Consider the following 12,674-nt stretch of genomic DNA (forward strand, 5'->3'; position numbering starts at 1 on the left):
TATCTAAGAAAATGTGCTAATTAAGAATGGATGGCAGGACACTCAAGGTACAGCTCTAGTGGGAGTGGGGTGGAAAGACTGACAAGGTATTAGTTGTAGATTTAAAAATAATAGAAATAGGTGGGAAAAGAAAAATCTATATAAATTATTGAAAAAAACAAAAGGGAGGGGGAAGAAACGGGGTGGGGATGGGTGGAGGGAGTTTAAGATCTAAAGTTGTTGAATTCAATATTCAGCCCGGAAGGCTGTAAAGTGCCTAGTCGGAAGATGAGGTGCTGTTCCTCCAGTTTGCGTTGGGCTTCACTGGAACAATGCAGCAAGCCAAGGACAGACATGTGGGCAAGAGAGCAGGGTTGAGTGTTAAAATGGCAAGCGACAGGGAGGTTTGGGTCTTTCTTGCGGACAGACCGCAGGTGTTCTGCAAAGCGGTCGCCCAGTTTGCGTTTGGTCTCTCCAATGTAGAGGAGACCGCATTGGGAGCAACGAATGCAGTAGACTAAGTTAGGGGAAATGCAAGTGAAATGCTGCTTCACTTGAAAGGAGTGTTTGGGCCCTTGAACGGTGAGGAGAGAGGAAGTGAAGGGGCAGGTGTTGCATCTTCTGCGTGGGCATGGGGAGGTGCCATAGGTGGGGGTTGAGGAGTAGGGGGTGATGGAGGAGTGGACCAGGGTGTCCCGGAAGGAACGATCCCTATGGAATGCCGCCAGGGGGGGTGAAGGGAAGATGTGTTTGGTGGTGGCATCATGCTGGAGTTGGCGGAAATGGCGGAGGATGATCCTTTGAATGCAGAGGCTGGTGGGGTGATAAGTGAGGACAAGGGGGACCCTATCATGTTTCTGGGAGGGAGGAGAAGGCATGAGGGCGGATGTGCAGGAGATGGGCCGGACATGGTTGAGGGCCCTGTCAACGACCGTGGGTGGAAAACCTCGGTTAAGGAAGAAGGAGGACATGTCAGAGGAACTGTTTTTGAAGGTAGCGTCATCAGAACAGATGCGACGGAGGCGAAGGAACTGAGAGAATGGGATGGAGTCCTTACAGGAAGCGGGGTGTGAGGAGCTGTAGTCGAGGTAGCTGTGGGAGTCAGTAGGCTTGTAATGGATATTGGTGGACAGTCTATCATCATAAATTGAGACAGAGAGGTCAAGGAAGGGTAGGGAAGTGTCAGAGATGGACCATGTGAAAATGATGGAGGGGTGGAGATTGGAAGCAAAATTAATAAATTTTTCCAGGTCCAGACGAGAGCTTGAAGCCGCACCGAAGTAATCATCGATGTACCGGAGAAAGATTTGAGGGAGGGGGCCGGAGTAGGTCTGGAACAAGGAATGTTCCACATACCCCATAAAGAAACAGGCATAGCTGGGGCCCATGCGGGTACCCATAGCCACACCTTTTATTTGGAGGAAGTGAGAGGAGTTAAAGGAGAAATTGTTCAGTGTGAGAACAAGTTCAGCCAGACGGAGGAGAGTAGTGGTGGATGGGGATTGTTCGGGCCTCTGTTCAAGGAAGAAGCTAAGGGCCCTCAGACCATCCTGGTGGGGGATGGAGGTGTAGAGGGATTGGACGTTCATTACTAAAACGCCCCCATGAACTGAAACCCATTCCTTCCACACCAATCTCTGAGCCATGCATTTAACTCCTTGACTTTATTTACCCTATGCCAGTTTGCCTGTGGCTCAGGTAGCAATCCCGAGATGATTATCTTGGAGGTTCTGTTTTTTAATATAACTCCTAACTGTTCAAATTCTTTCAGCAGAACCTCTTTTCTAATCCTATCAATGTTGGTACCAACATGGACAAAGACAACTGGATCCCCCACCTCCCACTCCAAGTTCCTCCCCAGCCCTGAGGAGACGTCCTTAACCCTGGCACAGCCTTAGGGACTCACACTCACGGCTGCAGAGAACAGTATCTATCCCGCTAATTATACTGTCCCCTACCAATACTGTGTTCCCATTTCCTCCCCCTACTTGAATGGCTTCCTGTACCACGGTGCCGTGATCAGTTCGCTCACCCTCCCTGCAGTCCCTGCTCTCGCCCATACAGCTTGCAAGAACCTTGTGACCGTTGTACAATTGCAGGAGCCGAGACCCATCGAACGCTACTGTCTGGATCCCCACAGTTGCTTCACCTGCAGTCACACCCTCCTGCCCCTGATCAAAGACCAAATTTAAATTACCTAATCTGAGGAGTGTGACTGCTCCTGGAGTTCAGTGTCCACATAACTTTCCCCCTTCCTGATGTGGCGCAATGTCTGCAGCTCCTTAACTCTGATCCGACGTTCCTCGAGCTGCAAACACTTGGTACAGATGTTTTCACTCTGGTCACCTTGGTGTTCAGCAGCTCCCACATGCTGCAGCAGCAACATATAACTCGTCTTGCCATCACTATCGTGTTTTATTCAATTTATTAATTAATTACTCCAGTGTCCTCAATCTTTACACTTTATTATAGTTTCTTTTTATACACACCAGTATCGATCTGATACTTAAAGAACTATCTATGAGAAAAAGAGAGAAAAAAAGACTAGAGATCTGAACACAAACTAAATACCTTACTTTACTTTAAAGACGAGAAATACTCACCAATCTTACTCACCATTCAGCTTGTTTCCCTGCACTCTTTTCCCTCTCGCGTTCTTCTTGCACTCTCTCACTGTTAAAGGCCCCACTCCTCTCGCAGTCACTCCCTGTAAATGATCCTGCTGTTTCTGTCACACTCTCTCGCTGTAAATAACCACGCTGTTTCTCTCTCACTCTCTCACTGTAAATAACCACGCTGTTTCTGTCACACTCTCTCACTGTAAATGACCATGCTGTTTCTCTCTCACTGTAAATAACCACGCTGTATCTGTCACACTCACTGTAAATAACCACGCTGTTTCTGTCACACTCTCTCGCTGTAAATGATCCCACTGTTTCTCTCTCCCTCTCACCCTAAAAATGACCATGCTGTTTCTCTCTTAATGTAAATGACTCTGCTGTTTCTCTCACACTCTCTCTCTGTAAATGACCACGCTGTTTCTGTCACACTCTCTCGCTGTAAATGATCCCACTGTTTCTCTCTCCCTCTCACCCTAAAAATGACCATGCTGTTTCTCTCTTAATGTAAATGACTCTGCTGTTTCTCTCACACTCTCTCTCTGTAAATGACCACGCTGTTTCTCTCGCACTCACTCCATGTAAATGAACAAGCTGTTTCTCTCACACTCTCTCACTGTTAAAGGCCCCGTTCCTCTCGCACTCTCTCCCTGTAAATGGCCCCACTGTTTCTCTCTCACTTTCCCACTGTAAGTGACCATGCTGCTTCTTTCTCACTCTCTCGCTGTAAATGACCACGCTGTTTCTCTCACACTCTCTCGCTGTAAATGACCACGCTGGTTCTCTCTCACTCTCTCGCTGTAAATGACCACACTGTTTCTCTCACACTCTCTTGCTGTAAATGACCACGCTGTTTCTCTCGCACTCTCTCCCTGTAATGACCCCGCTGTTTCGCTCTCACTTTCTCGCTGTAAATGACCACTTTGTTTCTTTCGCATCCTCTCGCAGTAAATGACCACGCTGTTTCTCACTCTCTCACTGTAAATGACCACTTTGTTTCTCTCGCACTCTCTCCCTGTAAATGACCACGCTGTTTCTCTCGCACTCTCTCCCTGTAAATGACCACGCTGTTTCTCTCACACTCTCTCGATGTAAATGACCACGCTGTTTCTCTCGCACTCTCTCCTTGTAAATTACCATGCTGTTTCTCCTTCTCTCTCCCTATAAATGACCACACTGTTTCTCTCGCACTCTCTCCCTGTAAATGACCACACTTTCTCCCTCACTCTCTCACTGTAAATGAACAAGCTGTTTCTCTCTCACTCTCTCCCTGTAAATGACCCCGCTGTTTCTCTCTCACTCTCTCGCTGTAAATGACCACGCTGTTTCTTTCGCACTCTCTCGCTGTAAATGACCACGCTGTTTCTCTCACACTCTCTCGCTGTAAATGACCACACTGTTTCTCTCGCACTCTCTCCTTGTAAATTACCATGCTGTTTCTCCTTCTCTCTCCCTGTAAATGACCACACTGTTTCTCTCATACTCTCTCCCTGTAAATGACTATGCTGCTTCTCTCATGCTCTTTATGCAGTAATTGTAATTTATTTTCCTGTATTTTACTCCCTGGTTTGCAGTCACAGTGAGAATACTTTAACCTGATTGTTTGAGGAGCTTCGCTGTTTCTTGACCTGTGTGCAGGAACCACAGATGTTCTTCAAAAAATGCCACACTGAAACAGATACTGAATTGATAGAAATCTCTGCCAACAAGCCCATGAAAAGCCTGGGCAACTGTATGTGATGTGAACGGCGAAATCCAATTCTTCACCACTGAGAATAAATACAGGACAATGTAACCTCATCACTCAATCTTTCTTTCCATGTTGTATCCTAGTTGTCTAAGTATACTAATCACGCTTTATTGCCTGATTATCATGATGGGGCAAGGCAAGGAGGTAGGACCCAAGAACTGCCTCATTGGTACAGGGATTGAACCCATGCTGTTGGAACAGTAGGAAGCATATTAAAAAAATGAAGTTACAACCTGGTGAAGCTTCAACACAGGATTACTTGCGTGCCAAATGGCAGAAGCAACATGCAATAGACAGAGTTAAGCGATCCCACAACCAACGGATCAGATCCAAGCTCTGCAGACCTGTTACATCCAGTCATGAATGGTGGTGGAGAATCAAACAACTCACTGGAGGAGGAGACTCCACAAATATCCCCATCCTCAATGAAGGGGAGCAATCTACAAGATGCACTGCAGGAACTCACCAAGGCTGTTCAGACGGCACCTTCCAAACCCACGACCGCTACCATCTAGAAGGACAAGGGCAGCAGATAGATGGGAACACCACCACCTGGAGGTTCCCCTCCAAGCCACTCATCAGCCTGACTTGGAAATATATCGCCGTTCCTTCACTGTCACTGGGTCAAATTTCTGGAACTCCCTCCCTAATAGCACTGTGGGTGTACCTACAACCACATGGACTGCAGCGGTTCAAGAAGGCAGCTCACCACCACCTTCCCAAGGGCAATTAGGGATGGGCAATAAATGCTGGTCTAGCCAGCAACGCCCACATTCCACGAATGAATAAAATAAATAATCAAGCTGTTCTAGTACATCTATAACATTGGAATCTACCCAGCAGTGTGGATGATTGCCTAGGTTTGTCTTGTACACAAATAGCAGGAAAAATCCAACCCGACTCATTAGTACCCCATCAGTCTATCCTCAATCATCAGCAAAGTGATGGGAGGTGTCATCGACAGGGCTATCAAGTGGCATTTATGCAGCAGTAACCGGCTCACTGATGCTCAGTTTGGGTTCCACCAAGGCCAGTCAGCTCCTGACCTCCGTACAGCCTTGGTCCAAACATGCACAAAAGAGCTGAACTCCAGAGGGGAGGTATGAATGACTGTCCTTGACACCAAGGTAGCATTTGATCCAAAGTAGCATTAAGGAGCCCTAGCAAAACTGGAGTCAATGGGAATCAGTCCATTGGTTGAAGTCATACCTAGCACAAATAAAGATGGTTTTAGTTGTTGGAGGTCAGTCATCTGAGCTGCAGGACATCACTGCAGGAGTTCCTCAGGGTAGTGTCCTAGGCCCAACCATCTTCAGCTGCTTCATCAATGACCTTCCTTCCATCATAAGGTCAGAAGTGGGGATGTTCGCTGATGATTGCACTATGTTCAGCACCATTCGTGACTCCTCAGATGCTGAAGCAATCCATGTTCAAATGCAGCAAGACCTGAACAAAATCCAGGCTTAGGCTGACAAATGACAAGTAACATTCGTGCCACACAAATGTCAAGCAATGACCATCTCCAACAAGAGGGAACCATCATCCCTTGATGTTCAGTGTCATTACCCATCACTGAATCTTCCGTTATCAACATCCTGGGGGTTACCATTGAAAAGAAACTGAACTGGACTGGCCATATAAATACTGTGGCTACAAGAGCAGGTCAGAAGCTAGGAATTGTGTGAGGAGTAACTCACATCCTGACTCCCCAAAGCCTGTCCACCATCTACAAAGCACAAATCAGGAGAGTGATCTAATGCTCTCCACTTGCCTGGATGAGTGCAGCTCCAACAACGCTCGAGAAGCTCAACACCTTCCAGAAAAAAGCAGCCCGCTTGATTGTCACACCATCCGCCACCTTAAACATCCACTCCCTCCACCACTGATACACTGTGGCAGCAGTGTATACCATCTACATTTTCACTGCAGCGAGTCTCCTTCAACAGCACTTTCCAAACCTACAACCCAGAAGCGGTGGAGAAGGGTCACAATCTGCAGAGCATAATGTAAGACAAGGGTCAGATTCTGAAGATCATGAGAAAGCTGAGATCAGCCACAGAGGCTGTAGTGAGGGTAAAAGATCAAATCCTGCAGGTCATGGACCAGACCTTTCACTTCATGACTCTTAAACCTGTTTACTCAAATTAAGTTTGTAATTTGCAGATTATTGTGGCCAAACTGCATGGTTATCTGTTGTACTAGCTGCACTGGCCCCTTTCTTTCACAGGCCCTTTACTTGTTTGCTCAAGTTGCGTTTACTTCCATTGTTGTATTTGATTTTGAGATGTACTTCCATCACCAAGACCGCCTACTTCCACCCCTGTATCATTGTCCATCTCTTCACCTATCTCAGCTCACCTACTGCTGAACCGTCATCCAAGCCTTTGTTATCTCTAGTTGTGACTATTCCAGTGCTCTCCTGGCAAGCGTCTCTGCTTTGATCCTATATAAATGGAACAAATCCTAACTCATACTGAGACCCTGTGCTCGGTGAACTACATTGGCTCCACTTCTGTCTGACAACCCTTTGATTTTAGAATTCTCACCCTGTGTTTGCAAAACCCTTCGTGGCCTCCCCCTCTCACTATATCTGTAATCTCCTGCAGTCCCACAATTCACAAAAATGCCTGCGCTCCTCCCATAATGGCCCCTTGAGTGTTTCCGATTTTAATTGCTCCACCATTGGCAATCTTGCCTTTAGTTATCAAGGCCCTAGAATTCCCTCTCTGAACCTCTCCACCTCGCTTTCCTTGGTTGAGATGCAACTTAACATCTATCTGAGTAAGTTTTTGGTCTCCTTATGTGACTCGGTGTTAGATTTTATGTCGTAACGCTCCTGTGAAGCATCTTGGAGTGGTTTAACTATATTAAAGGTGCTATTTAAATTCAAGTTGTTGTTAACATGAAGGATTGCTGTGTATTTGAGTTACACTGAGCTTTGCAGCAAGTAGCTTAATGCCTGTGTGCACTTATCTGACTTCAATGGCAGACAGATATTTCATTTATTCTTCCACTTCTTCAAACTGGGAGCCAACAGATGTTGGTGAATCTCTGATCATTGTTGTTTCTTTCATAATCTGTACAGCAATCTACTCTCAACTGCATTTCAACTTGTCAACTGAGTCTCTCAGAGCCAACTCAGCTATTAGCATAAACTTTGCACAAGGCTGGGATTTAGAAACAGATTTCTTAAAACAACACATACTCTGGGTTACGCAATAAATTACACAGGGCTTTTAATGTTGCATACAGAGTATGTCCCTTGTAGTTGCTGTGTGGTGCTGTAATTCTGCACTGTGAGTGGGAGCAAAGCACTAGTGATGTGTTCTTTACTGCAGGGCATTTGACACTTTGGCGAAAGCACTGAGCCCTTCGGATGGGAGCAGTGTGCCTATTCTGATGGAAGGTTTGGAAGCTATAGGAGGTGCCAATATCCAGCTGATGAGCAGAGACCTATCGATGCCCATAATCGAGGTGGAAGGACCTTTACTGACAGATACCCATGTAATCTTCAAGGTTTGTTATTGTGACAGGGATTAACCACCAGTGACACAGTTTCCAGTGCTGATGATTCCAGTTAATGCAAATGAGGAATCTGTTGTACTTGATCCCTCCCTGCACACTTCTGACCTAGCACAACGGATGCCGTCTGTTATTTCTTGGCTTGCACTTATATTTATCCCATATTCTTGAACTTTATCTCCAGGAAATGCCCATTTCCCCATGTACAAGGGGAGGGGGAAAGAGACCAAGGTACACTTGTCCCCTCACAGTCCCCTGCTGTCACTAGGGCTTTCCGAGGTTGGGGAGGGCAGTCATTCCTGGCCTTCTGCCTCTTCCTGAATTGTGTTTGTTGAGCAACCATGCAGAGGGGTGCCTAGGAGAACATGGGACTGTGTAGCACTGAGGACAAACTTCAGACAGAAGGGCAACTGTTTAGGGGAAGTTTAAAACTCCCAAATCTGCCCATGTACACAAATATCGAAATACTAGTGCACAGTTTACGAAAAGAAATCAATAATTCCTTTAGGAATGTTGACTATTATCCAAAGGGGACTTAGATTCAAAGGACTGCAATTTATGTTTCAGTTGTACATACCTTGGTCAAATTCCATCTGAACTTCTGTGTTCAGCTTTCGGCACTGTACTTCAGGAAAGATCAGTGCTCCTGCATGTGTTTTTCCTGCCCTCTGGAAGGCCAATTATAAACTATTAGGATGATTTATTTTGCATATGTTATGTGACTGAACAGAATAACATTTACAGTCAATTATAATTTATTTTGTACTGTTGCTCATAACCTACAATAGCAAAGCATGCCACTTGAGCCCAGTTTAAATACACAACTTTGACTAGACAGCACTAAACTTAAGCAGGGAGCTCCAACTGGCCCATCATTTCCTGCTCTCTGTCCTTTTCTGACTGGATGGGATGTTTGACCAATGAACTTTAACCTCTCCTGATTGGCCAGTCAAGTTGCCATTTAAACCTTCCACAATATGTCTAGGAGTGAGTTCCATTGAGCTCATTAGAATTAAGCCATTCCAAACATCTAGGTTAATTTATGTGAAGGTTTGTGGAACATCTCTAACAACCCTCCGTTGTCTAAAAATTATGTGATATATGGGAAGTTGGGGAGAGGATGGTATAGTGGTAATGTCACTGGACTAGTAATCCAGAGACCCAGGCTACTGCTCTGGAGCCATGGATTCAAATCCTGGTGGAATTTTAATTTAATTAGTAAAAATCTGGAATCGAAAGCTAGCTTCAGTAATGGTGACCATGATTGTTGTAGTCCTCAATGGTCGTAAAATCCATCTGGTTCATCAATGTCCTTTAGGCAAGAAAATCTGCCATCCATACCCAGCCTGGCCTACACATGACTCCAGATCCACAGAACTGCCCTCTGAAATGGCCTAGCAAGCCACTCAGTTCAAAGGCAATTAGGGATGGCCTTGCCAGTGATGCCCACATCCCATGAAAGAATAATTTTTTAAGAAGTACCATTCTATATGCTTTGAACTTAATTCCTTGTCAGCTAAATATTACTTAATAGCAAAGTCCAAAATTCCTCCTAGGTTGAATAGTCAAAATCTCCATACATGATAGTGATCCATAGACTTGCTTTTCCTGGGTCGATAATGGTTCATGGTCAGTCTGGCCTACCCAATTTTTCACAGTGGCCTAGAGTTCCTATGGAATCCACTAGGTATTTGACCCTTCAGCAAATCCCATACTCTGCTATCTACCCTAGGATTAAGCCTTGGAACATGCAGAAAGCCATATTTTCGTGCATCAGGGTTGTTATGCATCTCGTCTGGCCAGTACTTTATAGCTTAATGGAGAGAGCATGAGAGAAATAGGGAGGGAGAAATTGCAATATGAGAATAAAGTAGCGAAAAATATAAAAACAGGCAGAGCTTCTGCAAGTATATTGGGCTAATTAGTAAGTTTGCAGGCGACACTAAGTTTGGAGGAGTTGCAGATAGTGAAGAAGATTGTCAAAGGATACAACGGGATATAGATCGGTTGGAGACTTGGGTGGAGAAATGGCAGATGGAGTTTAATCCGGACAAATGCGAGGTAACGCATTTTGGAAGGTCTAATACAGGTAGGAATTATACAGTAAATGGCAGGACCCTTAAGTGCATCGACGGGCAGAGGAATCTGGGTGTACAGGTCCACAGGTCACTGAAAGTGGATAAGGTAGTCAGGAAGGCATATGGCATGCTTGCCTTCATCGGCAGGGATATTGAGTATAAAAGCTGGGAAGTCATGCTGCAGCTGTATAGAACCTTAATTAGGCCACACTTGGAATATTGCATGCAATTCTGGTTGCTACATTACCAGAAGGATATAGAGGCGTTGAAGAGGGTGCAGAGGAGGTTTACCAGGATGCTGCATGGTCTGGAGGTTATTATCTATGAGGAGAGGTTGGAGAAACTCGGATTGTTCTCACTAGAGCGTTGGAGATTGAGGGGCGACTTGATAGAAGTTTACAAAATTATGAGTGGCATGGACAGAGTAGATAGGCAGAAGCTTTTTCCCAGGGTGGAAGAGTCAGTTACTAGGGGACATAGATTTAAGGTGAGAGGAAAAAACTTTAGAGGAGATGTGCGGGGCAAGTTTTTTACACAGAGGATAGTGAGTGTCTGGAATTCGCTGCCAGAGGAGGTGGTGGAAGCAGGTACGGTAGTGGTGTTCAAGAGGCAGCTTGATAAATACATGAATAAGATGGGAATAGAGGGATATGGACCTCGGAAGTGCAAAATGTTTTAGTTTGACAGGCAATATGATCGGCGCAGGCTTGGAGGGCTGAAGGGCCTGTTCCTGTGCTGTACTTTTCTTTGTTCTTTGTATATAAAAAAGGAGAGAGTAACGAAAGTAAAAGTTGGTCCTTTAAAGGTTGTGACTGGAGAATTAACAATGAGAAACAAGGAAATGGCAGAGACTTTAAACATGTATTTTACATTTGTCTTACATACAAACATACAAAATCAGAGCAGAGGTAGGCCATTCGGCCCCTCGAGCCTGCTCTGCCATTCAGTAAGATCATGGCTGATCTGTTTATGTTTCAAGTTCCACATTCCCATCTACCCCCGATAACCTTTGATTCTGTTGCCTAACAGGAATCTATCTACCTCTGCCTTAAGAGTATTCAGTGACCCACTTCCACCACTTACTGAGGCAGAGAGTTACAAACCTGCACAACCCTCTGAGAGAAATCAGTTCTCCTCATCTCTGTCCTGTAAGGGTGACCCCTAATTTTAAAACAGTGCCCCCTAATTCTGGATTCAACCACAAGAGGAAACATCTTTTCCACGTGCACCTTGTCAAAGTCATTCAGGATCTTATATTCTTCTATCAAGTCATCCCTCAGTCTTCTAAACTCCAGTGGAAACAAGCCTAGCCTGCCCAAACAATCCTCATAAGACAACCCGCTCTTTCCAGGTATCAATCTAGTAAACCAAAACTGCACACGGTATTCGAGATGTGCCTCACCAATGCCCTGTATAACTGAAGGATGACATCCTTATTTTTATGTTCAATTCCTCTCGTAATAAAGGATAGCATTCCATTAGCCTTCTTGATTACATGCTGTACCTGCATGCTAACTATTTGTGACTCATGCATAAGAACACCTAGATCCCTCTGCACCTCAGAATTCTGCAGTCATTCTCTGTTTAAGTGATACTCTGCTTTTTTATTCTTGCTGCCAAAGTGAACAACTTCACATTTTCCCACATAATACTCCTGCCAGATTTTTGCTCACCACTAAACTTATCTATATCTGTCTGCAAACTGCTTATGTCTTCTTCACAACATACTTTCCCACCTATCTTTGTGTCGCCTGCAAATTTAGCTATCATGCTTTCGCTCCCCTCATCTAAGTCATTGATGTAAATTGTAAAAAGTTGAGGCCCCAGCTAAACCCCTGCAGGACTCCACTCATCACATCCTGCCAATCAGACAAAGACCCATTTATGCATACTCTCTTTTCTTCTAGCCAGCCAATCTTCTGTCCAGGCTAATATGTTACCCCCTATATTATGAGCTTTTATTTTCCGCAATAACCTTTGGTGTGGAACCTTATCAAACGTTTTCAGGAAATCCAAGTACAGTACATCTACAGTCTCCCCTATATCAACCACACATGTGACCTCTTCAAAGAACTCCAATAAGTTGGTTAAACATGATTTTCCTTTCATAAAACCATGCTGACTCTTCCCGATTACCTTGAGCTTATCTAAGTGTCCAGCTATAATCTCTTTAATGATTGATTCTAACACCTTCCCCATAACAGACATCAAGCTAACTGGCCTATAGTTTCCTGTTTTCTGCCTCCCTCCCTTCTTGAATATTTGCTACTTTCCAGTCTGATGGAATCTCTCCAGAATCTAGTGAATTTTGGAAAATTAACACCGACGCATCTATTACTTCATTAGCCACCCCTTTTAAGACCCTAGGATGAAGTCCATCGGGGCCTAGAGACTTGTCAGCCCACAACTCAATCAGTTTGCTCAGTACTGCTTCCCTAGTGATTGTAATTTCACCCAGCTCCTCTCTCCCTGCCACCTCCTGATTTACAGCTATTACTGGAATGTTTTTTGTATCCTCTTTAATGAAGACAGAAGTAAAATATTTGTTCATTTCATCAGCCATTTTCTTATTATCTACTCTTAACTCCCCATTCTCACTCTCTAGAGGACCAACATTCACTTTATCTACTTTTTTCCTGTTTAAATACCTGTAGAAACTCTTACTATCCATTTTTACATTTCTAGCTAGTTTCCTCTCATATTCTAACTTATTCTCTTATTAACCTT

General features: G+C 44.7%; 1 protein-coding gene across 3 annotated transcripts in view; it reads left to right on the plus strand.

Moving 5' to 3' along the window:
- The window catches only part of nr2c2 (nuclear receptor subfamily 2, group C, member 2), a 258,076-nt gene that overhangs the window by 153,301 nt on the left and 92,101 nt on the right, over positions 1-12,674 (plus strand). For all 3 annotated transcript variants that reach the window (XM_078543883.1, XM_078543882.1, XM_078543881.1), the window contains one exon: positions 7,686-7,863. In XM_078543883.1, coding sequence (XP_078400009.1) covers positions 7,686-7,863 — 178 coding nt within the window. The remainder of the gene's footprint in view (positions 1-7,685; positions 7,864-12,674) is intronic.

Source organism: Cetorhinus maximus, chromosome 6 (genome assembly GCF_964194155.1).
Source record: "Cetorhinus maximus chromosome 6, sCetMax3.hap1.1, whole genome shotgun sequence".
Classification (NCBI taxonomy): Eukaryota; Metazoa; Chordata; class Chondrichthyes; order Lamniformes; family Cetorhinidae; genus Cetorhinus; species Cetorhinus maximus.